General features: G+C 36.6%; 3 protein-coding genes across 6 annotated transcripts; all 3 read left to right on the top strand.

Annotated features, from left to right (window-relative positions):
* Positions 1–2,177: 2,177 nt before the first annotated feature.
* Positions 2,178–9,202, top strand: LOC102585776 (pleiotropic drug resistance protein 2-like). Its single transcript, XM_015315293.1, has 20 exons — positions 2,178–2,618; positions 2,713–2,833; positions 2,929–3,017; positions 3,234–3,318; positions 3,392–3,682; positions 3,760–3,850; positions 3,970–4,870; positions 5,030–5,190; positions 5,532–5,635; positions 5,741–5,906; positions 5,988–6,086; positions 6,224–6,354; positions 6,692–7,024; positions 7,133–7,423; positions 7,524–7,607; positions 7,696–7,829; positions 7,901–8,128; positions 8,227–8,398; positions 8,489–8,743; positions 8,820–9,202. The coding sequence occupies exons 1-20, from the start codon at positions 2,218–2,220 to the stop codon at positions 9,087–9,089; spliced, it is 4,407 nt and encodes a 1,468-aa protein (XP_015170779.1). The 5' UTR covers positions 2,178–2,217; the 3' UTR covers positions 9,090–9,202.
* Positions 9,203–11,058: 1,856 nt separating this feature from the next.
* LOC102585442 (pleiotropic drug resistance protein 2) lies at positions 11,059–18,990 on the top strand. Of its 2 annotated transcripts, none has more exons than XM_015315292.1 (20): positions 11,059–11,468; positions 11,547–11,667; positions 11,943–12,031; positions 12,243–12,327; positions 12,415–12,705; positions 12,783–12,873; positions 13,030–13,930; positions 14,095–14,255; positions 14,377–14,480; positions 14,583–14,748; positions 14,829–14,927; positions 15,737–15,867; positions 16,395–16,727; positions 16,934–17,224; positions 17,322–17,405; positions 17,492–17,625; positions 17,714–17,941; positions 18,045–18,216; positions 18,307–18,561; positions 18,654–18,990. In XM_015315292.1, exons 1-20 carry the CDS (start codon positions 11,059–11,061, stop codon positions 18,921–18,923), a joined length of 4,416 nt encoding a protein of 1,471 aa, XP_015170778.1. In that variant the 3' UTR covers positions 18,924–18,990. The 2 variants fall into 2 exon arrangements, with proteins under 2 accessions (XP_015170778.1, XP_006361492.2); XM_006361430.2 differs by having other exon boundaries at positions 11,160–11,468; positions 14,829–14,870.
* Positions 18,991–20,536: 1,546 nt separating this feature from the next.
* LOC102596610 (pleiotropic drug resistance protein 2-like) lies at positions 20,537–27,340 on the top strand. 3 transcript variants are annotated; one of them, XM_006361382.1, is made up of 20 exons: positions 20,537–20,922; positions 21,020–21,140; positions 21,259–21,347; positions 21,465–21,549; positions 21,661–21,951; positions 22,031–22,121; positions 22,248–23,148; positions 23,503–23,663; positions 23,778–23,881; positions 23,974–24,139; positions 24,224–24,259; positions 24,391–24,536; positions 24,706–25,038; positions 25,123–25,413; positions 25,516–25,599; positions 25,690–25,823; positions 25,927–26,154; positions 26,245–26,416; positions 26,506–26,760; positions 27,059–27,340. In XM_006361382.1, exons 1-20 carry the CDS (start codon positions 20,537–20,539, stop codon positions 27,338–27,340), a joined length of 4,356 nt encoding a protein of 1,451 aa, XP_006361444.1. The 3 variants fall into 3 exon arrangements, with proteins under 3 accessions (XP_006361444.1, XP_015170762.1, XP_015170763.1); XM_015315276.1 differs by having other exon boundaries at positions 24,224–24,290; positions 24,389–24,536; XM_015315277.1 differs by having other exon boundaries at positions 24,224–24,307; positions 24,406–24,536.
* The last annotated feature ends 31 nt before the right edge of the window (positions 27,341–27,371 follow it).

Raw genomic sequence — 27,371 nt, 5'->3', positions numbered from 1 at the left:
TATATATATATATATATATATATATATTATGGTGTTCGATTCAGCTTGTGTGAATCTTGACTAATTAATTTTACGGAATATCTGTCATCTTTCACTAGCAACAAGTATCACCTCCTATCACCAATATGAAACTTTGATTGTCTATCAAGGTGCGCAAGAACAAATGAGAATAGATCACCCATTATTTTGGTCTAAATTGAAGTTTGAATTTGAGACCTTATGGTTCTCAACGCAATTCGTTGATCACTAAACCACACCCTTATTTTATTAATTGCTCTTTCATAAGTATATATTTCTGAGCATATTTCGTATTTTGTGATTTTTTAGACCTTTAATTTTTATTTTTATTTTAACAAGTGTAGATACAATGAGGATTATGTGAATCAAAATGAGAGATATCAAGATAGAAAGTCAATTAAAGAAATAATATTGAATTATTAAGACATTATTATTCATAGATTTTGCTACTTAATTTTTGCTTACTATAACCAAAACCTTGTTGGCATGTTAGTCAAACATGTTCCTTTTTATTTGAATTTATTGCTTTAATTAAATATTGTGACTTGAATAAAAACTATATATATATATATGCTACTTCTTCTCTAATTTTGATCCCATTGCAACTCTTATCAAAATATTTGCCAAACCAAAAAAAGAAAAAAGAATTGGTCTTTCTGCCGCCTTTGACTACCTTCTTCAACCCCACCCTCCCCCTCACAAGTCTAGTTAACTAGAGTTCTAGCTACAGATTCAATACTATCTAATAACTAATTTTTCGATAGGTAAATTATCTTTGTGAAATTAAAATTTTCTAAATTTGACTCGCCTTTATTTGCTATTGTACTTATTCCCCTCCCCAAATGTGGAGCTAAGTGGTCCACAATATTCAATTGAATCTCTTTCGTCAAATAAATATACAAGAATTAAAAATAGTAAAGCATATGAATAACTATTTTTTTTAGGACACTTATTATTTCTTTTTTAAATTTTAAGCCATTTTTATTAGAAATCTTCGTTTCTTATACGATAGCTGAAACGATCATTTCATCTATTTATTTTATAATTAGCCAAAAATCTTAATTCCTCGAAAAAAAAGCTATTAAATGGAATATCCTTTTTTGATTAGTAGCAATTTCTGATTAATTGTATATGGACAGTAGTAACTTTAAAATAATAACAGATTTGCTTAAAAAAATTGCTTAGATAATAGATTTGACTTCATTGTGACAATTTTCTAAAATCTATTTAATAGAATTTCTGATTTACAGACGAATTTAACATGTAACGTATAGGTTTTTAGGTAAATTTAATATATATTTTTTCCAAATTTATACAAAATATCTATAAATATCGAAATTTTACATATATTAAAGAAAGTCAAAACAGTAGAAAAGATCAGAGATGAATTTAGCTGAAATAAATTAGTTCACACTTATATTTAACGAAAAAAAGTTTCGAAGTTTAGACAGAAAGAACAACCCGTGTCAAACAAATTACTTCTATAGAAAATTCAACACTTTTCATGCATTAATAACTTCTATTTGCCTAAGCCAAATTAGCTTTGCCAACCCTATATATACACACACTTTTTCACATTTTGTACTATAAATTTTAAATACATAAATTGTGTATCAAAGTTGTTTATACCATGAATTGTTTGAAAAATCCTTAAATTCCTTTTTTACTGGTACATTTTTGTGTTTAGGTATAATCTTCAATTCATTCTTTATTTTATCCCCTCCCCAATTTTGTGTGTTTACATTATTATTAGTTACTTCGTAGTGTTAGCAACATCCGGTTCATCTGAATTAGGTAGTGTCAAGGGGATCATACGAACATCCTTCAGTTAGAAATTACATAGTTTATATATGATTGAAATTACTTTTATGTATATACAGTAGATGTTGAACACCTTACTGATACGTGTAACATAGATTTATGTGTAAAAAGTTGAATGATAGAGTTTAAATTATGGATTCGCGTCCGTTATTTTCATGAGATCTTGAATTTTCCCATGTTGAGTTTGTTTTCTTATGAATGCTACTTGAATTTTTGTTGGAAGTTAGAGAATTGGAGTAATGTATATGTTTGCAAAACTGTTGTTGTAGTTATTTTTCAGTAAAATTTCGTTCTGTTTTCTCTGTTTACAGGTTTGATCATTGAAAGTGAGGATATAAAGGGTGTTTTTCGTGTTTGATTGTATTGGAGAGTGTAAAAATGGAGATAACATTAGGCCAGGATGAGCTGGCCAAGTCAATGAGTCGTCGATCTATGAGTAAGAGTATTCGATCAGTAAGTTCAAGGAGTTGGGCATCAGCTAGTGTTAGAGAAGTGATGTTTACAGCACCAGGAGGTGGTGATGTTTTTCAGAAAAGTACACGTGAAAATGACGATGAACAAGAGCTTAAATGGGCTGCTATTGAGAGACTTCCTACTTATGATAGGCTAAGGAAAGGGATTTTGAGACAAACGTTGGACGATGGAAAGATAAATTATCATGAAGTTGATGTTGTTCATCTTGGATTACAAGATAGGAAACAGATTTTAGAAAGTATACTTAAAGTTGTTGAGGAAGATAATGAGAGGTTTCTTAGAAGACTTAGAGGCAGGACTGATAGGTGAGTGAGTGAAAATTTAAAAATGTAGTAACAAATTTCATTGATCTTAGTGTATTATGTGTTAATATCAAATATATGTGTGTGTATGGAACAGGGTTGGAATTGAGATTCCAAAAATCGAAGTTCGTTTTGAGGATCTTTGTATTGATGGAGATGCATATGTTGGATCTAGAGCATTGCCTACTCTGTGGAATGCTTCAATCAATTTTGTAGAGGTACTGTTTCATTTCAACAATGCCTTGTTTCCTTTAGTTTTGTTGTACTTGATAACAGGTGAATTCATTTGTGTTTTCGTATTCAAATTTCATAGGGGTTTCTTGAAAAGATCAAGATTGTGCCTTCAAAGAAACAGGTTGTTAACATACTGCGTGATGTGAATGGAATCATAAGACCCTCAAGGTATGTTCTTCAACTAATGAATCCCAATTATGGACACTGAAGAATTCTAGGTATATCTCAATTAGCTTACGAACAACATACTCAGTGTAGTACCAAAAAGTGAGGTCTGGTTTAATTGGTTAAAAAAACAATATATGACTTTGTTTAGTATTGTTGGAAGGGGAATTATGAAGATTGGAACTCCAATATTGATTCTGCGGTTCTTTCATTTTATAGGATGACGTTACTTCTGGGGCCTCCTGGTTCTGGAAAAACTACATTGCTAAAAGCACTTGCTGCGGTGCTAGACAAGGACCTAAGAGTGAGTGACTTTTGAACTTTCAATATGTAGGCTGAAAGTCTTAATTACGTCGTGTGATAATGTGTTCTTGTAGGTGAACGGAAGGATCAGTTACTGTGGTCAGGAACTGTCAGAGTTTATACCTCAAAGGACATGTGCTTATATTAGTCAGCATGATGTTCATCATGGAGAGATGACAGTTCGAGAGACGCTGGATTTTGCAGGACGTTGTTTAGGAGTTGGAACAAGATATGAGCTCCTTACTGAATTGTCAAGGCGTGAGAAGGATGCAGGAATCAAACCCGATCCTGAAATAGATGCATTTATGAAAGCTACAGCTGTTGCAGGCCAAGAATCTAGTCTTGTCACAGACTATGTTCTTAAGGTTAGACTCATGGTTGAATTCGTAATCTTTCTTCCATGTACAAACTCAACTAGAACTGATTATGAAGTGAATTACAGATACTTGGGATGGATATATGTGCTGATATATTGGTCGGTGATGATATGAGAAGGGGTATCTCCGGTGGACAGAAGAAGCGGCTCACAACAGGTATGTAGAATATCACGTCAACCAAAGGAAGATCATCATATAACATTTGTTTTCGTCTTGTCTACCGCACTTTCTATCCAGCTTGCTATATGCTCCTTGTGACTACATTTAATGTGCAGGAGAAATGTTGGTTGGCCCTGCTAAAGTTTTCTTCATGGATGAAATATCAACTGGCCTCGACAGCTCAACCACATTTCAAATTGTGAAATACATGAGGCAGATGGTCCATATCATGGATGTAACTATGATAATCTCCCTGCTTCAACCTGCACCGGAAACCTATGATCTTTTCGATGACATTATATTGCTTTCTGAGGGAAAAATTATCTACCAAGGTCCACGTGAGAACGTTCTGGAGTTTTTTGAGAGTGTGGGATTCAAATGCCCAGAAAGGAAAGGAGTTGCTGACTTTCTGCAAGAGGTTACTTCTCTAAAGGATCAAGAACAGTATTGGTTCAGAAGAAATGAACCTTACCAATATATTTCAGTGGCTGAATTCGCTGAACGCTTTAGAAATTTTCATGTTGGGCAACAACTTCTTGATGACCTTAGAGTTCCTTATGAAAAAAACAAAGCCCATCCTGCTGCACTGGTTACTGAGAAGTATGGTATCTCCAACATGGAACTCTTCAAGGCATGCTTATCGAGGGAATGGCTATTGATAAAGCGGAATTCCTTCTTATACATATTTAAGACATTCCAGATCACTGTGATGTCAATAATTGCCTTCACAGTATTCTTTAGGACAGAGATGAAAACTGGTCAGCTCGCAGATGGAGGCAAATTTTATGGTGCCTTGTTTTTCAGCCTCATCAATATAATGTTTAATGGTACATCAGAGCTTGCACTTACCATTTTCAGACTTCCTGTGTTCTTTAAACAGCGAGATTCTTTGTTTTACCCAGCTTGGGCATTCGCTCTTCCTATTTGGCTTTTAAGGATTCCCATTTCGTTTATCGAATCACTAATATGGGTCTTACTAACTTATTACACCATCGGGTTTGCTCCTGATTTTACTAGGTATGTTCTTAGCTTACTCCTAACAACCAAAATATCTTGTGGCGAAATGTGGCTTATTTGTTAGGCAGATTAGCCTATGTGAATTTATGGTGCACATATAACAGTTATATTAGACTATATGAATTCAAACTTACATTCTTGTACCTATAAAATTTTCAGGTTTTTGCGCCAATTCTTGGTCTTTTTTGCTTTGCATCAGTCGGCTCTATCTCTATTTCGTTTTGTTGCTGCACTTGGAAGGTCTCAAGTAGTTGCTACCACTTTTGCAACTTTCACGATACTGATAGTCTTTGTGCTTGGTGGTTTCATTGTTGCAAAAGGTTTGTTTTCTATTACACTCTTGGGAATTGGAAACTTCTCTGTTCTGTTATAGAGAGTTGTTTATAGTCTTGAACCATAGGTCTAGGGAGACGTGGCCGAGTTGGTTGAGCAGGATATCTCCCAATTGGGGGGTCTCAGGTTTGAAACCCCCTGCATGCTTTCTCGGTCGAGATCGTTGCACGGGGCTTGCCTAGTGCGATTTACCTCTACTGTGTAGTTTGTGGGTCATTACACTAGAGCAAGGCTTACCCTAGTGACTGCGGGTTCCCTTGTCATAAAATATTGACAATTTCACATGGCATGTCCAATATCTTGAATGCATTTTTATGTACTCGTGTAGATGACCTCGAACCATGGATGAGATGGGGCTACTACATATCTCCTATGACATATGGACAGAATGCAATTGCCATCAATGAGTTTCTGGACGAAAGATGGAATACTGTAAGCTCTACTATTATTGGTTCATCAAAAAACCAACATAAATGGTTTGATATTTTCCATCAACATTAATTATCTTGACACATCCCTATTCGTTGCTCTTTGCAGCCCAACAATGACACAAGATTTTCTGAGCCAACAGTCGGCAAGGTTCTTCTCAAGGCAAGGAGCATGTACACTTCAGACTATGTTTTCTGGCTCTGTGTTGTTGCCCTATTTGCGTTCTCGTTTTTGTTCAACATTTGCTTTATCTTGGCACTGACATACCTAAACCGTAAGTCCCAGATTTTCCACACTATTTTAAAGTTTTAGAATTGGCTTTTGGTTCTGATCAGTTCTTGTAAGAAAAATGCAGCATTTGGAGATTCTAGATCAGTTAATTCAGATGATGGCAAAAGTAAGAAAACGAAACGAACAGAATGGACTTCAGCATCTTCAGCTCCACTGACTGAAGGTAAAGACTCCTGTATTTTTCTAGTTCCTCATAAAATGCAATCAGCGTTTAGACAATGTCATGATATAGGAGATGTTGATTCCTTTCTCTACTCTTACTCTTTGTAAATATTCTGAATACCTGAATGATTGTTACAGGTATAGTTATGGATGTAAGGAACACTAACAACTCAAGTATTGAAGAGGCCAAGAAAAGAGGAATGGTGCTTCCTTTCCAGCCACTGTCCCTTGCATTTAATCATATCAATTATTATGTCGATATGCCATCTGTAAGTAACATCTCTTGGTATTTAAACATTAACTTTGTTATAGTTCAGTTTTTAGACATACAAGTCAACTTCTCCAGACTGAATGAATACTGTGATACAGCAATAAGATGTCATGTTTGCAAAAACTTGATCACTGCTAGCGCTATTCAGAACTTTCTGTTTGAATTCCATGATTAGTCCAGTGTTCTAATGATGATGCTAACTAGTGGGAAATCCCAAAGAATACGCTTACTTGAGTTACCAAACAATCTGCCATATTCTTGAGTAATATTTTTAAGGCAGGGGAGGGATGAAATATGACCTTCTGTCGCTTAATACGGTTCTAATACTTTTTCAGGAAATGAAAGCCCAAGGAGTTGACGAGACTCGTCTCCAATTGTTACGAGATGTTAGTGGTGCTTTCAGGCCTGGAGTTCTTACAGCCTTAGTTGGTGTGAGTGGTGCTGGAAAGACCACATTAATGGATGTCTTAGCAGGAAGGAAAACGGAAGGCTACACTGAAGGAAGCATCAACATTTCTGGCTATCCAAAGAATCAATCAACTTTTGCTCGCATAAGTGGTTATTGTGAACAGAATGACATTCATTCTCCACATGTTACTGTTTATGAGTCATTGATTTACTCAGCTTGGTTGCGTCTCTCTCCAGATGTAAAAGAATATACACGGAAGGTGTCCTCTCTTGTCTTATCCTTTTACTTCGTATTATCAGTGAAATCACTCAACTTTTCTGTTAAAAATGAGGTTAAGCACTGACTTCAATTTTTCGGTCTTGTTTAGAATTTTGTCGAAGAAGTAATGGATTTAGTCGAGTTGAATTCTCTGAGAGACTCCCTAGTTGGCCTTCCAGGGGTAGATGGCCTCTCAACTGAACAGAGAAAGAGGCTGACCATAGCTGTAGAGCTTGTGGCAAATCCATCTATTATTTTCATGGATGAACCGACATCAGGACTTGATGCTAGAGCTGCAGCAATTGTGATGCGAACTGTGAGAAACACCGTGGATACGGGGAGAACTGTTGTCTGCACTATCCACCAGCCAAGCATAGATATATTTGAAGCATTTGATGAGGTAGTTAGTACAAGCAATGTTGGATTTCATAACTTGTGGATGCCCGTTTATTGTGATGCAACTGTTCTTCTCGTAATCATGTCTAATGATTTTCTTTCAGCTGTTATTGATGAAAAGAGGAGGACAAGTCATATATGCAGGACCTCTTGGTCATCATTCTCACCTACTGATCGAGTATTTTCAAGTGAGAATCATATCCTTATCAGATTTTGCGGGTGGGGGGCTGCTAGTAGAACAAATCAACAACTAAAGAACTGTTTTTTTTTTCTCAGTCTATTACAGGGGTTCCTGGAATCAAAGAGGGATATAATCCTGCTACTTGGATGCTGGACATCTCGTCTCCGGCTGTTGAGGCTCAACTTCAAGTAGACTTTGCTGACATTTATGCCAACTCTGAGTTGTATAGGTAATTTAGAAGATTGAGTAGTTGTATACTTTTTTTTTCTTCTCGTTTGGTACCTTACTCGGTTTTTGCAGGAGGAATCAAGAACTTATCAAAGAACTAAGCATTCCTGCACCAGGATCTAAAGATCTTCATTTCCCCACGGAATTCTCCCAACCGTTTTTGGAACAGTGCAAGGCTTGCTTTTGGAAACAACACTTGTCCTATTGGAGGCATCCACAGTATAATGCCTTTCGGTTTGCTATGACAACAATGATAGGAGTAATGTTCGGAATCATTTTTTGGAATAAGGGGAACCAACTGTGAGTAATCTTCTTTGAGTCCCAAAATTAACATCGTGCAATAACAATCTACCTTTTTCTGTCATCACTTTTTACCTTATAGCTAATTATGACAACAGGTCCAAACTACAAGACCTGTTAAATATAGTTGGAGCTATGTATGCTGCTGTCATGTTCCTAGGTGGAACTAATACTTCAGCCGTACAGTCTATTGTTGCTGTAGAAAGGACCGTCTTTTATCGTGAAAAAGCAGCAGGAATGTATTCTGCACTTCCTTATGCATTTGCTCAGGTAAGAAGTAACATCAATTAAACTAACTGTAATATATTCGAGAAAACCAGTTGGTGGTTGTGAAGTAATTCGTACTTTTTCCATATGCAGGTTGCAATAGAGACTATCTATATTGCGATTCAAACTCTTATCTACAGCTTTATTCTATACGCAATGATTGGATTCCACTGGACAGTTGGAAAGTTCTTCTTGTTCTACTTTTTTGTATTCATGTGCTTCGTCTACTTCACAATGTATGGAATGATGCTTGTTGCACTCACTCCAAACTACCACATTGCTGCAATCGTAATGTCATTCTTCCTCAGCTTTTGGAACTTGTTCTCCGGTTTCCTCATTCCAAGAACAGTAAGTACACCAAGTACTGCTTAATATCGCGTTATATTGCACATTGTTCTGATGAAAAGCATAATTACATATGCAGCAAATTCCTATATGGTGGAGATGGTATTATTGGGCTTCTCCAGTTGCATGGACAATATATGGCCTTGTAACGTCTCAAATAGGCGACAAGAACAACCTCATTGAGATTCCAGGAGGCGGCGAGGTATCAATAAAGTTGTATCTGAAGGACAGCTTTGGTTTTGAGTATGACTTCCTGGGAGTTGTTGCTGTAGTTCATGTTGCTTGGGCTGTTTTCTTCTGCTTTGTTTTTGCTTATGCCATCAAGTTCTTGAATTTCCAAAGGAGATAAGTGAAACTTGAGTTATAATAGAAAATGTGTGAATTATAGCTATTACTGATCTGCTTGAGGTTACTGAAATCCCAACAATATTTAAAGGATATGTTGATACTTTTGCTTCTGCTTCATCCGTGGCTCAATAGAATTAGTGGCCGAAAATCAAATCTTAAAGTAAATATCTCAAGTATATTGAATAAAATTAGTATATGTGCAAGCTGAGACATACATCTCGTGCATCACATGTGCATTTTCTTGTCATACCTACTTGATTAGTGCTTTAAAAAATCACATATATAACATTAAACATGTGCATAAGGTATGCAATAAAAGTTCTTAAAAAATTAGTGCAAGCTCAAAAAGATGAAGGGTGATCTTATATTCTTATTTCAATAACTTGATAGATAAATTGATCTCATTTATTAAAAATATAATGATTTCTAGTTCGATATTCAGTACTCACCTATCGTATTGGATCAAATTAATTCGAATTCACACAAAGTTTATTCAAAAATGGAATGACTTTCCATGGCGACTGATTCTTATAAGAATATATTTATCATTAGATTTAACTTGTACATTGTATTCTTTGTTTCAACTAAAACTTAAATGGTTGTTAACCTTTAGATTAAATAAAAAAGTTACAAAAATACTATCTTAATAATCTACAATCCACCAACATTATAAAGTATGGTCGTCTCATGTCGTCGCTAGTAAGAATTATGTAAGGTTTAATTATATATGCAGAATTTTGTTATTTGTGTATTAATTATTTCATTTTATATTTTATATAAAATACAATTACCTTCATCCTTCGTCCATTTTGACTTGTTTAGTATATATTGCCTTGATATATCTCTTAAAAATCAATAAATAAAATAATAATTTTACTATATCACCTTTTAAATATAATAAATTCGATACATATCCATAACCTGAAATCATTATCCCTTATAATATATAGTGGATAAGTACCAATAAACCTGATACTAATTTTAAGCATGAATAATTTATCTCCTAATCGAACACTTCTTCAGAGACTGAAAGTTGCGTAACTCTAGCATTAATTAATTAACTCAAATTTCTACCATATTTTCTACTAAACTCATTTTTTTCATGCATTAATTAATTAATTATCATAAAGCCTAATATATTACTATAGTGTTCATCTCATCACTATATAAAATCAACCCCATGAATGTTTTGAATTTTTTTCTGCAAGTATTCACTGATACGTTTCTGGGGTTTGTGAAGAATTATTTTTTTTGGTACCTATTTCTGTCTGTTGTTTATTATGGGGTTTACGTCGTTTGAGTTTTGCCCATTTTTATCTCCTGCATGATAGGGTCTATTAGTTTGTTCTTGTTTTTTTTTAGTAGAAACGTGAAAAGTTTGCTCTAATTATTGTTTTATTAGAACTATATATGCAATTTTTAGGATAAAGTTGGAATCTTTCTTGATTTTTTGTGGACCCATTGTTGAATTTTTCCATATTGAGTTTGTATTTTGAGTTACTCAACTTGGGGTTTTGTTAGAAGTTAGAGAATTGGAGCAATGTATATGTTAACTTTTATCGGTGGCAGAGAGTTTGCTTTTATGTTTTTGAGTTCTTGGAGAGTGTAAAATTGATTGGATTAGATAGATATCGTGTTAACAGAATTGTTCTCTGGTATGGGTGACAGATAGTTTATTGAAACAAAGGGTTTAAAGGGTGTTTTTTTGTTTTTGTGTTCTTGAAGAGGGTAAAATCGATAGGATTAGATAGATATCCATTTAACAGAATTGTTCTTTGTAGTTTGTTATGAGTGGTAAAGAGTTCATTGAAACAGAGGATTTAAAGGGTGTTTTTTTGTTTTTGTGTTCTTGAAGAGGGTGAATTTGATAGGATTGGGTTAGATAGACATCCCGTTAGCATAGGTGATTGGAAGGATCTTCGGGACTCACTAAAGTACGAAAGCTAGGATCTTTGATAGAAAAAAAAGGAATGGAGGCAACATTAGGCCTGGGTGAGCGGGCCAAGTCATTGAGCCGGCGGTCCATGAGTAGGGGTGGCCCGAGGATGAGTATTGGATCAAGGAGTACGAGTTGGACTTCACCTGGTGTTAGGGAAATGTATGGTACTGCACCAGGAAGTGATGTTTTCGAGAGAAGTACAAGGGAGAATGACGATGAACTAGAGCTAAAATGGGCTGCTATTGAGAGGCTTCCTACGTATGATAGGCTGAGGAAAGGGATCTTGAAGCAAACATTGGATGATGGAGAAACGAATTATCACGAAGTTGATCTTGTCCATCTTGGATTACAAGATAGGAAACAACTCTTAGAAGGTATTCTTAAATTAGTTGAAGAAGATAATGAGAGGTTCCTTCGTAGATACAGAGACAGGACCGATAGGTGAGTGAAAATAAACAAATGTAGCAAATTTCCTTGATCTTAGTTAATTATGTGTTGATCAACTTTTGCATGGAACAGGGTTGGAATTGAGATTCCGAAAGTTGAAGTTCGATTTGAGCATCTTTGTATTGATGGAGATGCATATGTTGGATCTAGAGCACTGCCTACTCTATGGAATGCTTCCATCAATTTTGTAGAGGTACTATTTCATTTCAATCAAAATTTAATCTACAATAATTTAGATTAATATTATATTGATAACAATGGCTTTGTTGTTTTGTATACTTGCTAAAGTTTTCATTTAATTTTTTTGGTCGGATTAATATTATATTGATAACAATGGCTTTGTTGTTTTGTATACTTGCTAAAGTTTTCATTTAATTTTTTTGGTCGTTGTAATTGTTAAATAAGCTGACAAAATATGGTACATGTACTGATGATTTGATTATTTTTTTCCATATCCAAATCTCACAGGGGTTTCTTCAAAAGATCAAGATTATCCCTTCAAAGAAAAGGGTTGTCAACATACTACGCGATGTGAATGGAATCGTAAGACCCTCGAGGTATGTTCATCAGACTACAGTTTCATTTAGAGTTAACTTATGAATCTAAATTATGGACAGTAAAGGATTTTAGGTACATCTCAATTAGCTTACCATTGGGTTAAAAAATAAAAAATGTATCACTTTATTTAGTCTTATTTTAGAATGGTTGGGACGGGCATTATAGAGATTGGAGCTCACTTATATGTTCTGTGGTTCTTGTATTTTATAGGATGACGCTACTTCTGGGGCCTCCTGGTGCTGGGAAAACTACATTGCTAAAAGCACTTGCCGGGGTTCCAGACAAGGACTTAAGAGTGAGTGACTTTTGAACTTTGAGTTTCAATATAAGGCCTGAAAGTTTTAATTAGTGGTGTTTTGCTGGCAATGTGCTATTCTTTAAGGTGAATGGAAGAATCAGTTATTGTGGTCATGACCTGTCAGAATTTATTCCTCAAAGGACATGTGCTTATATAAGTCAGCATGATATTCATCACGGAGAGATGACAGTTAGAGAGACGTTGGATTTTACAGGACGTTGTTTAGGAGTTGGAACAAGAAATGAGCTGCTTACTGAATTGTCAAGGCGTGAAAAGGATGTAGGAATCAAACCTGATCCTGAGATGGATGCATATTTGAAAGCTACTGCTGTTGCAGGCCAAGAATCTAGTCTGGTCACAGACTATGTTCTTAAGGTTAGACTCCTGGTTGCACTTGTAATTATTTCTGCATGTATAAACTACCTAGAACTGATTATTGAAGTGAATTATAGATACTTGGGATGGATATATGTGCTGATATATTGGTCGGTGATGATATGAGAAGGGGTATCTCTGGTGGACAGAAAAAGCGGCTCACAACAGGTATGTGGAATGTCATGTCAATCAAGGGAAGAGCATCACATAAGTGTTGTTGCTTGCGTCTTGTCTCTCGCAGCATCTAGGTTTGCTGAGTTTCTTCTAGGTGCATGTGCCACGTGACAACATTTAATGTGAAATTGGTTTTTTCACTGAATGCAGGAGAAATGTTGGTTGGTCCTGCTAAAGTTTTCTACATGGATGAAATATCAACTGGCCTCGACAGCTCAACCACCTTTCAAATTGTGAAATACATGAGGCAGATGGTCCATATTATGGATGTAACCATGATAATCTCTCTGCTTCAACCTGCACCAGAAACCTATGATCTTTTCGATGACATTATATTGCTTTCTGAGGGAAAAATTATCTACCAAGGTCCACGTGAGAATGTCTTGGAGTTTTTCGAGAGTGTTGGATTCAAATGCCCAGAAAGGAAAGGAGTTGCTGACTTCCTGCAAGAGGTTACTTCTCTAAAGGACCAAGAACAGTATTGGTTCAGAAGAAATGAACCTTACAAGTATATTTCAGTGGCTGAATTTGTAGAACGCTTTACTAATTTTCATGTTGGACAACAGCTTTTTGATGAACTTGGAGTTCCTTATGACAAAAGAAAAACCCATCCTGCTGCACTGGTTACTGAGAAGTATGGTATCTCCAACATGGAACTCTTCAAGGCATGCTTATCGAGGGAATGGCTATTGATGAAGCGGAACTCCTTCTTATACATATTTAAGACATTCCAGATCACTGTGACGTCAATAATTACCTTTACAGTATTCTTTAGAACAGAGATGAAAACTGGTCAGATTGCAGATGGAGGCAAATTTTATGGTGCCTTGTTTTTCAGCCTCATCAATATAATGTTTAATGGTACAGCAGAGCTTGCACTTACCATTATCAGACTTCCTGTGTTTTATAAACAGAGAGATTCTTTGTTTTACCCAGCTTGGGCTTTCGCTCTTCCCATTTGGCTTTTAAGAATCCCCCTTTCTTTTGTGGAATCACTGATATGGATCGTGCTTACTTATTACACCATCGGGTTTGCTCCTGCTGCAAGTAGGTATGTTCTCTGTTCACTCCGAACAACCAAAAATTCTTGTGGTGCAATTGTTAGGCTGATGAGTCATGATATTTGGTCAATGTGAATTTATGGTGCACATATAACAATTAGTTTAGGAACTATATGAATCCAAAATTACATTCTTGCACCTGCGAAATTTTCAGGTTTTTTCGCCAATTCTTGGCATTTTTCGCTTTGCATCTATCGGCTCTGTCTCTCTTCCGTTTTATTGCTGCACTTGGAAGGACTCAAGTAGTTGCTAGCACTTTTACAACTTTCACAATACTGATAGTCTTTGTGCTTGGTGGTTTCATCGTTGCAAAAGGTCGGTTTACTCTTGAGAGTTCTTTTATAGTCTTGGACTATAGGGGCAGGATAATCTACAAATATGAAAGTTTCACATGGCATGTCCAGTATTTTGAATGCATTTCTGTGTACCGGTGCAGATGACCTGGAACCATGGATGCAATGGGGCTACTATATTTCTCCTATGACATATGGACAGAATGCAATTGCCATCAATGAGTTTCTGGACGAAAGATGGAGTACTGTAAGCTCTACCATTAGTTCATAAAAATGACGGCATTTATTGCTTTGACATTTTCCATCAACATTAATTATATTGAGACATCCTATCCGTTGCTCTTTGCAGCCCAACAATGACACAAGATTTTCTGAGCCAACAGTCGGCAAGGTTCTTCTAAAGGCAAGGAGCATGTATACAGAAGACCATGTTTTCTGGCTCTGTGTTGTTGCCCTATTTGCATTCTCGTTTTTGTTCAACTTTTGCTTTATCTTGGCGCTGACATACCTAAACCGTAAGTCCCAGATAGTCTGTACTATTTATAGTTTTAGAATTGTCTTTTGGTTCTGATCAGTTCTTGTAAGAAAAATGCAGCACTTGGAGATTCTAGGTCAGTTATTTCAGATGATGACAGAAGTAAGAAAAAGAAGCAAACAGAGCGGAGTTCACCAAATTCAACTCCGATGACTGAAGGTCAAGACTCTTGCATCTATCCATTTCTCATGGCTACAGCTTTTATTTGTACAGAATGATTATTTTTATAAAGTAAGGTAATGTTATGATGTAATAGTACCAAGGATGCCCAAGCTCCCTGCCAAATTACTTCCTTAGAGAATCCAAAAATTCTAAGAGAACACTCTATCTAACTGCTCCTGCACCACTATAATGTAGGTTCTATAAACCTGTATACATTTGTACTTAACAGAAGAAAGATGCTTCTCAACGGAACACTTTTTATTCCTCTCTAGCCAGATGATCCACATGATGCATAATGGAATGGTCCTCCAAACGTGTTCTAATCTTCTGTCAATTTGCTGTCGTTACCAAGCTGATAGTAGACATTCAATATCCTGTGGCATTATCCAAGCATAGTCACAATGAAGCAGGAGATGGCTAATGGATTCTTGTGAGTTCACAAGAGTCTCTTATAGTATCTCAAAAAATTTAAAATACCAGTTTTTCCCTTTCTTGAGCTCTAATAAAGAGAACACCTTTTTTCATTAAATTTGTGAATTGATGAGTATTTGACCTCTGTGAGAATCTAGTGGGAGGCCTTGATAGAAACTTAGGACGTTATCCCCAATTGGATTGTGCATCTGCAATTGAAAAATTCTTAAAGGTCTGTAAATCATCTCTGAAATGCGCGATTCTGGTGGTGGTATGGCCATCTGCATATGACCATCCTTCATAAATTGCAATCAATGACACTATATGGTAGATGTTGAATCCTCTTTTTCTTTTACCATTTGTACATATTCTGACTACCTGAATGATTATTACAGGTATATCTAGGGGTGCAAGGGACACTAACAGCTCAAGTAGTGAAGAAGCCAAGAAAAGAGGAATGGTGCTTCCTTTCCAGCCCCTGTCCCTTGCATTTAATCATATGAATTATTACGTCAATATGCCAGCTGTAAGTAACATTTCTTGTTATTTAAATGTTACCTTTGCTATGATTCAGTTCTTATTAATTATCTGGTATTCAAGAATAGATGTTTCTCAAGGAATTCCTAACAATCTTAGGGAAGCTGGACACTTTGTGAATATATATTGTGTGTGTGTGCATTTCTCTCTCTCTCTCTCTCTCTCTCTCTCTGTGTCTTTCTCTCTGTCTATGTCTTAAAGTTATGTGTTGTTTGTTAGTCAACTACTCTTTAGACCTACAGCATAACATGTCATGTTTTCAAAGAATTGGCTGCTAGGGCTATTCAGAACTTTCTATTTGATTTGCATGATTAGTACCATGTTCTAATGATCATTTGGCTAACTAGAGGGAAATGTTTCCTAACAATCTTATAGAGATTATGATCAAAGTTTCTAAAAGAAAAAGCTTTCCTGAGTTACCAAACAACCTGTTGAATTCTTGACTTAGTATTATAAAGGCAGGGGAGGAGTGGAATATGAACTTCTGTGGCTTATACAGTAGTGGTACTTTATCAGGAAATGAAAGTCCAAGGAGTTGAGGATACTCGTCTCCAATTGCTACGAAATGTTAGTGGTGCTTTCAGGCCTGGAGTTCTAACGGCCTTAGTTGGTGTAAGTGGTGCTGGAAAGACCACGCTGATGGATGTTTTAGCAGGAAGGAAAACAGAAGGCTCCATTGAAGGAAGCATCAGTATTTCTGGTTATCCAAAGAATCAATCAACTTTTGCTCGCATAAGTGGTTATTGTGAACAGAATGACATCCATTCTCCACATGTTACTGTTTATGAGTCATTGGTATACTCAGCTTGGTTGCGTCTCTCTCCAGATGTAAAGAAACAAACACGGAAGGTGGGCTCACTTGTCTTATCCTCTGACATTGTATTATCAGTGAAGTCTTTGTGCTTCTTTTTTCTTTTTTTTTTGGTCAACTAGTAACATTTTCATTCAACATTGTTATCTTCATGTAAAAGTCTACTCTATTTTCTGTTAAAAACCCTGACAGTTCTCGTAGAAGAGGAGGTCAAGGACTAACTTTGATTTTTGGTCCTGTTTAGAATTTTGTTGAAGAAGTAATGGATTTAGTCGAGTTGAATTCTCTGAGAGACTCCCTAGTTGGCCTTCCAGGGGTAGATGGCCTCTCAACTGAACAGAGAAAGAGGCTGACCATAGCTGTAGAGCTTGTGGCAAATCCATCTATTATTTTCATGGATGAACCGACATCAGGACTTGATGCTAGAGCTGCAGCAATTGTGATGCGAACTGTAAGAAACACTGTGGATACTGGGAGAACTGTTGTCTGCACTATCCACCAGCCAAGCATAGATATCTTTGAAGCATTTGATGAGGTAGTTAGTGCAAGCAATGTTGTATTTCATAACTTGTGGGTACCCATTTCATGTGATGCAACTGTTCTCATAATCATGTCTAATGATTTCCTTGCAGCTGTTACTGATGAAAAGAGGAGGACAAGTCATATATGCAGGGCCTCTTGGTCATCATTCTCACCTGCTGATCGAGTATTTTCAAGTTAGGATCATATCTTTATCATATTATGAGGGTGGGAGTCTCTCCATTAGAACAAATCAGCAACTAAAGAGTTGTTTTTTTCTCAGTCTGTTCCAGGGGTTCCTGAAATCAAAGAGGGAATCAATCCTGCTACCTGGATGCTGGATGTCTCGGCTACGGCTGTTGAAGCTCAACTACAAGTAGATTTTGCCGACATTTATGCCAACTCTGAGCTGTATAGGTAATTTAGAAGATTGAATAGTTGTATTTTTATTTTTCTTCTGGTTTGATATTACTAAACCTTGGACCGTCCTTACCGGTTTTTGCAGGAGGAATCAAGAACTGATCAAAGAACTAAGCGTTCCCACACCAGGATCCCAAGATCTTCACTTCCCCACGAAATTCTCCCAACCGTTTTTTGAACAGTGCAAGGCTTGCTTTTGGAAACAACACTTGTCCTATTGGAGGCATCCACAGTATAATGCCATTCGGTTTGCTATGACAACAATGATAGGAGTAATATTCGGAATCATCTTTTGGGATAAGGGGAACCAATTGTGAGTAAATCTTCTTCCATGAGTCCCAAAATTAACATTGCGTAATAACAATCTTTCTACTTTTGTCATCACTTTTTTCCTCATAGATTAATTATGATAACAGGTCCAAACAACAGGACCTGTTAAATATAATTGGAGCTATATATGCGGCTGTTATGTTCCTAGGTGGAACTAATACTTCAGCCGTGCAGTCTGTTGTTGCCATAGAAAGGACAGTCTTTTATCGAGAGAAAGCAGCAGGAATGTTTTCAGCACTCCCTTATGCATTTGCTCAGGTTAGAGTAACTTCAATTAAACATATGCTATAAAATTTCTGGAAAATCAATTGGTCATTGATAAGTGATTCATACTTGTGCCATATGCAGGTGGTCATAGAGACTATTTATATTGCGATTCAAACATTTATTTACAGCCTTATTCTGTTCGCAATGATTGGATTCCAGTTTACGGCTGGAAAGTTCTTTTTGTTCTACTTTTTTGTTTTCATGTGCTTCGTCTACTTCACGATGTATGGAATGATGCTTGTTGCACTCACCCCAAACTACCACATTGCTGCAATCGTAATGTCTTTCTTCCTCAGCTTTTGGAACTTATTCTCTGGTTTCATTATTTCAAGAACGGTAAGTAAACCAAGCACTGCATGATCAAAATAATAAGAAGAAAGATCTTAGTATTGTGCATCTTTCTGATGAAACCGTAATTTCATATGCAGCAAATTCCTATATGGTGGAGGTGGTATTATTGGGGCTCTCCAGTGGCATGGACAATATATGGCCTTGTAACGTCTCAAGTAGGCGACAAAAGCAATCTCATTGAGATACCAGGAGGTGGTGAGGTATCATTAAAGTTGTATCTGAAGGAAAGCTATGGTTTTGAGTATGACTTCCTGGGAGTTGTTGCTGCAATGCATGTTGTATGGGCAGTTTTCTTCTGCTTTGTTTTTGCTTATGCAATCAAGTTCTTGAATTTCCAAAGGAGATAAGTGAAATTTGAGTCTGAATGTAAAGTTTTGCATACGCATAAAATGTGCATAAGCTAGGCAAAGAGAATTTTTTCGAGAATTTCAGCTACTTAATAAATTTCAGTTTTTTGCTCACTGAGCTCATTTCATAGTTGCACAGAAATTATTCTTTTTGTGTGTCAAATTCTTCATTTTTTTTATTTTCTTTTTTAGTGGAAGTTTCTCTACAGGCATTATTTTCGTGAACCACTCTGATGTGATTGTATAACTCCTTCACGTGACGCTTGCAAAAAATATAATAACGAGTCCTAAGTTTGAATAAAAGAGCCAGAATGGATATGGATGATTCATATAACAAAGCTCAATAGTTATTAGTTTGGATTTTTAATTGAGGCATAATTTGTTTTGATTACCAGCATGATAGATATGATAAGTATGGTTTATGTGGTTTAGCTTTAAAAACTCTTACAACTTTTCAAGATTTCTCTTTGAGAAAATCATCAATCATGATTACAAGTAGAAAAAAAGAGTCATAATATATAAACAAGACACTCTAACTGGCAAGTACACATTTCAACTTTGGGTATGCACATCTAGACACATCAACTCGTGTTCACTGTGCAGTTGAACACTCTTAACTTACAAAATAATCATCTAGACACCTCCAAAATTTGTGTCACGTCAGTGTTGCAGTCCACGAGATACTGTGGGTATGAGTTGGAGGGTTTAGTTGTCACTTGAACCAAGTTGAGGTGTCTAGATGTACACTTTCAAAACTGGAGTACTTAGTCGCCAGCTAAGGCAAGGTTTGAGTGTTTCTTTATGTACTATGCCAAGAAAAAAAAGATCAGAAGTAGATATATTTTCCAAGTTCAAATTTAACAGGTAACTAAAGCAGAAAGCATACACACAAATGCATGTATATAAGTTTACCAATTGAAAATCTTGAGACTTCAAAGCTGTCTGTAACAATAAAAAAACTTGTAAATTTGAACTCTCATTTACAATCAAGAAAAGACAAAAACTTGAATCTGTTGGAGACTCCAAATTCTGACAAAATATGGCATACAAAAAAAGTCTGATTACCTGTAAACACTAAAATAAACTAATTCTTGGCTTTATTATCATCTGCAAACATAGAAACCTCCACTATATATACTTCCCAACTAAGTTACTCCAATCAACCCAAGATTTTCCCTTTCTGCTCTACAGTTGAAAGTCAAAAATATAAGATAAGGGAAATACAAAAACCCAAAAAATAAAAAGCCTTAGATTATAAAGTTACATTATTTTCATTCATACTGATTCTATCTCATTCATTGTATATACTTATGTAAGTTCCTGATTATTTAGTGTTGTTCCATTGAGTAGCATATCCACATACACCCTTTGTCGGAAAATTATATTTTTTATATAGAAAATAATATTGTGTATATAGTTCAAAAATTACTTTTGATAGATAGATATATTTAATCTTGAACACTCTTAGCGAAATTTCTTGCTTCGCCATTGCTATTGAGCATAACTTAAATAACACATTTTTGTTTTTCCATTGTTGAGTAGAACAGCATTGCGGGAAATATTCAAGAAAACTTGGTCCTGGACAGGGTGAAAAAGCTCTGTAGAGGATAAGGATGGCTTCATCAATGAGGGAAAATGAGCTGGTGAGGTCTATGAGCAAAAAGGCAAGTTTTTCGTCAGCTAGCAGGAGGGGATCTTGGGCTTCAGCAAGCCTTCGCGAGGCATTTGGTGCACCAGGAGGGGATGTTTTCGTGAAAAGTGGGAGGCAAGATGATGAAGATGAGCTGAAATGGGCTGCAATCGAGAGGCTTCCTACTTATGACAGAATGAGGAAGGGAATCTTGAAGCAAGTCTTGGACAATGGGAGAGTTGTTCATGAGCAAGTTGATGTAGCTCATATGGGAATGCACGAAAAGAAGCAACTTATGGAAAGTATACTCAATGGTATTGATGAAGATAATGAAAGGTTCCTTCTCAGGCTTAAAGATCGTATTGAAAGGTGATAAAAATATACAAACTGCTTTTCAGATTTTAAAAAAATCCAAGTTCTTATTTTTTGGGGTAAAAAGTATGAGATAATAAACTTTGTCAAACAGGGTTGGAATCGATATTCCAAAAATCGAAATCAGGTTTGAGCACTTGTCAATTGAAGGAGATGCGTATGTTGGCAGCAGAGCTCTTCCAACACTGTGGAATTCAACCATCAACTCATTAGAGGTAGTTAAATTTGCATTATCTGAATCTTTTGTATATCTAAGACATTGATCAGAAGATATTTATTCAAGTATTGATACTTAAGTTTGAGGATCACTCTTTGTTTTCTTATGTTAAATAGGGACTTCTTGGGCTTCTTAGGCTTTCGCCATCTAAGAAGAAATCTGTCAAAATACTGGATGACATTTCTGGAATTGTAAAACCATCTAAGTATGAAGTCTTTGTCCCAATATTTAGGCCTCCTTTTATAATATCTTTTGACATAGTTGAGTTTCTGACCAGTTGTTATCACTGTTTTCTGTAAAAATTTTGGACTCTTATTATTAGGATGACACTACTTCTTGGACCTCCAGCCTCCGGAAAAACTACATTGTTGAAGGCACTTGCAGGAAAGCTGGAGCAAGATCTTAGGGTGTGTCATTTTCTTTCAGACAGATCATTCTTGGTGTTCTTTTAATGAAAAAACTGATAATCTTGTTAAAACTTGACATTCTTGAACTTTGTTCCTTTCAAATTGATGTAGGTAAAGGGGAAGGTCACCCACTGTGGTCATGAACTCAAAGAGTTTATTCCTCAGAGAACTTGTGCTTATATCTGCCAGCATGATCTTCATCATGGTGAGATGACAGTCAGAGAGACCTTGGATTTCTCGGGGCGTTGCTTTGGAGTTGGTGCCAGATATGAACTGCTAGCTGAGCTCTCGAGACGAGAAAAAGATTCAGGAATTAAACCAGACCCTGAGGTAGATGCATTCATGAAAGCCATATCAGTGGCTGGGCAAAAGACCAATTTGGTCACTGACTCTATTCTTAAGGTTCACTTTCCCTCCTAAAATATGAAGTTCCATTTATTTTCCACATATGTTAAGGTGGCTAACTAGCTCTTTGCACCAGATACTTGGACTGGATATTTGTTCTGATACAATGGTGGGTGATGAAATGAGAAGGGGTATTTCTGGTGGACAAAAGAAGCGTGTAACGACAGGTATATGATGAGTTAAACTAGCCAAGTTCTAAAGTTGGTTTTGGTTATTCTATTCTTAAGAAAGATCATTACCAAAATCAAATGTGACAACAAATACTTTAAGGTTGTTAATGGATATGAATGCAGGAGAAATGTTGGTCGGACCTGCAAAAGTTTTCTTGATGGATGAAATATCGACTGGCCTTGACAGTTCAACAACATTTCAAATAGTCAAATATATGAGACAGATGGTTCATATCATGAATGTGACCATGATTATCTCCCTACTTCAGCCAGCCCCAGAAACCTTTGATCTATTTGATGAGATTATCTTGCTTTCAGAAGGGCAAGTTGTCTACCAAGGTCCACGTGAAAACGTTCTTGAGTTCTTCGAGAGTGTTGGATTCAAATGTCCTGAAAGGAAAGGAGTTGCGGATTTTCTTCAAGAGGTTACTTCCAAGAAAGATCAAGAGCAATACTGGTCCAAGAAGAACGTTCCGTATCAATTTGTGTCAGTACTTGATTTCGTTGAGAACTTCAAATCCTTCCATATCGGTCTAAAGCTTTTCGGTGAAGTTCAAGTTCCTTATGACAGAAGTAGAACCCACCCTGCAGCATTGGTGAAAGAAAAGTATGGTATTTCTAACAAAGAGCTCTTCAAGGCATGCTTATCAAGGGAGTGGTTGTTGATGAAGCGCAACTCCTTCGTCTACATTTTCAAGACTGTTCAGATCACCATCATGGCTATCTTTACATTCACTGTATTCTTTAGAACGAAAATGAAGCACGGTGAAGCAGAAGATGGAGGAAAATTTTATGGTGCACTGTTTTTCAGCCTTCTCAATGTGATGTTCAATGGCATGGCTGAGCTTGCAATGACTATTTTCAGACTACCAGTCTTCTTTAAACAACGAGATGCTTTGTTCTATCCAGCATGGGCTTTTGCTCTTCCAATTTGGCTCCTTAGGATCCCCATCTCACTGATGGAGTCAGGAATATGGATCCTCCTCACATACTACACTGTTGGATTTGCACCTGCAGCTGATAGGTATGTCCACTATATTCCAAGCTATGATACAGCTTCAGCTAATAGTATTATTTTGTGATAGTGACTGTTCCTTTTTTAGTATGCTTTGTCATGTGGTCTTTAGCATTTTGTCTTGGATTCTTCACTCCAATTGGTTTTGATTTTTGAACTGCTTTGTAATGCTTTTACTTGAGCTGAGGGTCTATTGTAAACAGCCTCTCTACCTCTCAAGGTAGGGGTAAGATCTGCATACACACTACCCTCACCAAACCCCACTTGTGGGATTACACTAGGTATGTTGTTGATACAGCAACAGATCCTAGCTGACAATCGCGAGCTTACAAAATTTGCTAACAAGTTCATCACCTTAAATAGGTTTTTCCGGCAGTATTTGGCCTATGTGGGAATTCACCAGATGGCGTTGGGACTCTTTCGTTTCATTGCAGCCCTTGGAAGAACACAAGTTGTGGCCAACACTCTTGGTACCTTCACATTGTTATCAGTTTTTGTCCTTGGTGGATTTATCATTGCCAAAGGTTAGCAACTGAAACTAGATATATAAAGCTAATGAATTGAGACTAGTTAATCATTTCTAGATTGAAATTCCATCATACTTTGATTCTGATATATGTAACTTGTTATTCCAACAGATGACCTCCAACCTTGGATGAAATGGGCATATTACCTTTCCCCCATGTCATACGGACAGAACGCAATAGTCCTTGTTGAGTTTCTTGATAAAAGATGGAACAAGGTAAATGAGCTTGTATTTACTTACATCTTAGATATTCATTTTTATTTCTGTCTTTTGATATTCTAATAGTATTTTACTCTACTCTCTTCTAGCCCAATGAGGATCCAAGCTTTCAAGGGAAAACAGTTGGAATAGAGCTTCTTAAAGACAGAGGGATGTTCACAGAGGACATTTGGTACTGGATTTGTGTTATTGCACTGTTCGCGTTCTCATTGTTTTTCAACCTCTGCTTCGTTGCAGCACTCACATACCTAAAACGTAAGAGATGATACTTGCTATTGAATTTCTTCGTTTTCTGGACACAAGCTTTAGTTTTGACCATCTTTTAAAACTTGATTGCAGCTCTTGGAGATACTAAATCTATTATGGTGAATGAAGAAGACAGTCAAAACAAGGAAAAGAAGATGAAAGTAACGCCGCACGAAGGTTCAAGATTAAGAACATCTCTTTGTTTTCAAGATTTTGAATTGTATATCAACAAATGTCATTGATGTGCTACTTACTTATCTGTTCTAATATATCAGGAAAGAATACTTCAGAAGATATAAATTCAAACTGTGCAGTCAGTGCAACCAACAAAAAGGGCATGGTGCTGCCCTTCCAGCCTTTGTCCCTTTCATTTGAGCATGTGAATTACTATGTTGATATGCCTGCTGTAAGTTCTTTTCTCTATTTCTAGTGGTTTACTGTAATTGTGAAAAGAATATCTGAGTCAGATATTGCAAGTATGGTTTTGTTTGGCACATCCTCAATAAATCCTGCATCCAATGTTGCCTGTATATAATCAAAATTCCTTACTGGTCGATGAATGATCTCTGAATCAGGAAATGAGAAGTCAAGGAATTGAAGAAACGCGACTCCAGCTTCTACGAGAAGTGAGTGGTGCTTTTAGACCAGGTGTACTAACAGCATTAATGGGTGTGAGTGGTGCTGGAAAGACTACTTTGATGGATGTTTTAGCTGGAAGAAAAACCGGTGGATACATTGAAGGGAATATCTGTGTTTCTGGCTATCCAAAGTTTCAGGAGACCTTCGCTCGAGTTAGTGGCTACTGTGAACAAAATGACATTCATTCTCCACATGTCACTATTTATGAATCTCTTCTATACTCAGCGTGGTTGCGTCTTCCTTCAGATGTCAACAACGAAACTCGAATGGTATAATATTCTCCTTTTATTTTGCCTGCAAGATTTTCTTTTCATCCACTGAACAAGCATTTGCCGTTCTCTTGTTTTGTTCAGATGTTCGTGGAAGAAGTGATGGAGTTGGTTGAACTTACATTATTGAGAAACTCTCTAGTTGGCCTTCCAGGAGTTGATGGATTATCGACTGAACAAAGAAAGCGGCTTACTATAGCCGTGGAGTTGGTTGCTAATCCTTCCATCATCTTCATGGATGAGCCAACGTCCGGTCTGGATGCTCGAGCTGCTGCAATCGTCATGAGAGCTGTAAGGAACACTGTGGATACCGGGAGAACTGTAGTTTGCACAATTCATCAACCAAGTATAGACATATTTGAATCATTCGATGAGGTACTAATATCTTGAATCTTGTCCAACATCTACAACTAGTTCATACAATCATTCACTTGAACTTGGATTTATCACGACTATACAATGCCACTATCCATGCAGTTATTCTTGATGAAGAGAGGAGGACAAGTCATTTATGCTGGACCCCTCGGTCGCAATTCTCAACACTTGACAGAGTATTTTGAAGTAAGATGACTATACATTTTGTACAATAGTTATTCTATTATAAGTCCTCTAGAATCATCCAAATGATTTTTTATATACCAATTGTTTCAGTCTGTTCCCGGGGTTAACAAGATCAAAGATGGATATAATCCTGCTACTTGGATGCTTGAGGTCAGTGCTGCATCCGTTGAGACTCAGTTCGGTGTAAACTTTGCAGAATACTATACCAACTCTGATCTATATAGGTATGAGAAACAATCTAACTGATCAATTACCATTGTTTGGTGTTCTATTCCCTACAATTATGTTTGATATGCTAAGTCTCTCGTTAACTCCCCGAATTCGCAGGAGAAATGAAGAACTAAATAAGGAGCTAAGTACTCCAGCACCAGGGTCAAAAGACCTGTACTTCCCTACTAAGTACTCTCAGCCTCTACTGACTCAATTCAAGGCATGCTTCTGGAAACAACATTGGTCTTACTGGAGGAATCCACAGTACAATGTCATCAGATTTTTCATGACAACGGTCATTGGAATTATATTTGGCGTCATTTTCTGGGACAAAGGAGGAAAACTGTGAGTCATTCTCCTAAAACTTGAATACTGAGATCCAATTTTTAGCACTGAAGGTGAATGAACTCTTAAACGTACTATTCTTTCTATCAGTGAAAAACAGCAGGACCTTTCAAATCTTATGGGAGCAATGTATGCTGCTGTTCTATTTCTTGGAGGAACAAACACTTCTGCTGTACAATCTGTTGTAGCTATCGAGAGAACAGTGTTCTATCGTGAAAGAGCAGCAGGAATGTTTTCAGCCTTGCCATATGCTTTTGCTCAGGTATATGAACTGAACATAAAGTTCAAATGCATTGTAAAATCATCGATTTTGTCAACAAATCAAGCTTATTACTATTTGTTCCTTGACAGGTGACTGTGGAAACAATCTATGTCGGGATCCAAACATTCCTTTACAGCCTAATCCTTTACTCAATGATTGGATTCGAGTGGCAAGCTGACAAGTTCTTCTGGTTCTACTACTATGTGTTTATGTGCTTCGTCTACTTCACACTCTATGGAATGATGCTTGTCGCCCTCACTCCAAATTACCAGATAGCAGCAATTGTCATGTCTTTCTTCCTCAGCTTCTGGAACCTCTTCTCTGGTTTCCTCATTCCTAGGATGGTAAGGGAAATCTTGATATCCACAATTATTCTTCTTTTCACAAACTAAATATAATGTTTATGACATCATTATACTATGAGCGTGATTGATTAAGCTTATAAGCACTTTCTGACTTATCTGCGCATTTGGTAAACACTAAAAATGTTTATAAACCACATGAATATCTCAAATGGCATTGAAAAAGTGCTTATCAGTTTCAACACTTCTATCTAAATACGTAACTGCTTATTCTAAAAGTGATTTTCAGCACTTGATGCTTATCAGCTAACTCGAACGGGCTTTTACATGTATATTGCAGCAAATCCCAATATGGTGGAGGTGGTACTACTGGGGTTCACCAGTTGCATGGACAATATATGGTCTCATTACATCTCAATTGGGAGACAAAACAGAACTTGTTCATATTCCTAGTCATGATGGTACTCCTACCTATATTCAACTGAAGGATTACCTCAAACAATACTTGGGTTATGATTATGACTTTCTTGGAGCAGTTGCTGCTGCTCATCTTGCTTGGGTGCTTCTCTTTTTCTTTGTCTTTGTTTATGCCATCAGAGTCCTTAACTTCCAAAAGAGATAAAAGACAAGAAAATACCCAGCATGTTTTATTG

This window comes from Solanum tuberosum, unplaced genomic scaffold (assembly GCF_000226075.1).
Source record: "Solanum tuberosum cultivar DM 1-3 516 R44 unplaced genomic scaffold, SolTub_3.0 scf00354, whole genome shotgun sequence".
NCBI classification, from domain to species: domain Eukaryota; kingdom Viridiplantae; phylum Streptophyta; class Magnoliopsida; order Solanales; family Solanaceae; genus Solanum; species Solanum tuberosum.
This window is presented reverse-complemented; position numbering and strand designations above follow the sequence as displayed.

Excerpts from the sequence above, each read along its gene's own strand:
- LOC102585776 (XM_015315293.1), top strand. The coding sequence starts at position 2,218 with ATGGAGATAACATTAGGCCAGGATGAGCTGGCCAAGTCAATGAGTCGT. Across the intron at positions 7,830-7,900 it reads GCCAACTCTGAGTTGTATAG|GAGGAATCAAGAACTTATCA; the intron begins GTAATTTAGAAG and ends CGGTTTTTGCAG. Across the intron at positions 8,399-8,488 it reads TTCCTTATGCATTTGCTCAG|GTTGCAATAGAGACTATCTA; the intron begins GTAAGAAGTAAC and ends TTCCATATGCAG.
- LOC102596610 (XM_015315276.1), top strand. The coding sequence starts at position 20,537 with ATGGCTTCATCAATGAGGGAAAATGAGCTGGTGAGGTCTATGAGCAAA. Across the intron at positions 21,141-21,258 it reads CAACCATCAACTCATTAGAG|GGACTTCTTGGGCTTCTTAG; the intron begins GTAGTTAAATTT and ends TATGTTAAATAG. Across the intron at positions 24,291-24,388 it reads AACAAGGAAAAGAAGATGAA|CTGTTCTAATATATCAGGAA; the intron begins AGTAACGCCGCA and ends CTACTTACTTAT.
- LOC102585442 (XM_015315292.1), top strand. The coding sequence starts at position 11,059 with ATGGAGGCAACATTAGGCCTGGGTGAGCGGGCCAAGTCATTGAGCCGG. Across the intron at positions 11,469-11,546 it reads TACAGAGACAGGACCGATAG|GGTTGGAATTGAGATTCCGA; the intron begins GTGAGTGAAAAT and ends TGCATGGAACAG. Across the intron at positions 15,868-16,394 it reads ATTACGTCAATATGCCAGCT|GAAATGAAAGTCCAAGGAGT; the intron begins GTAAGTAACATT and ends GTACTTTATCAG.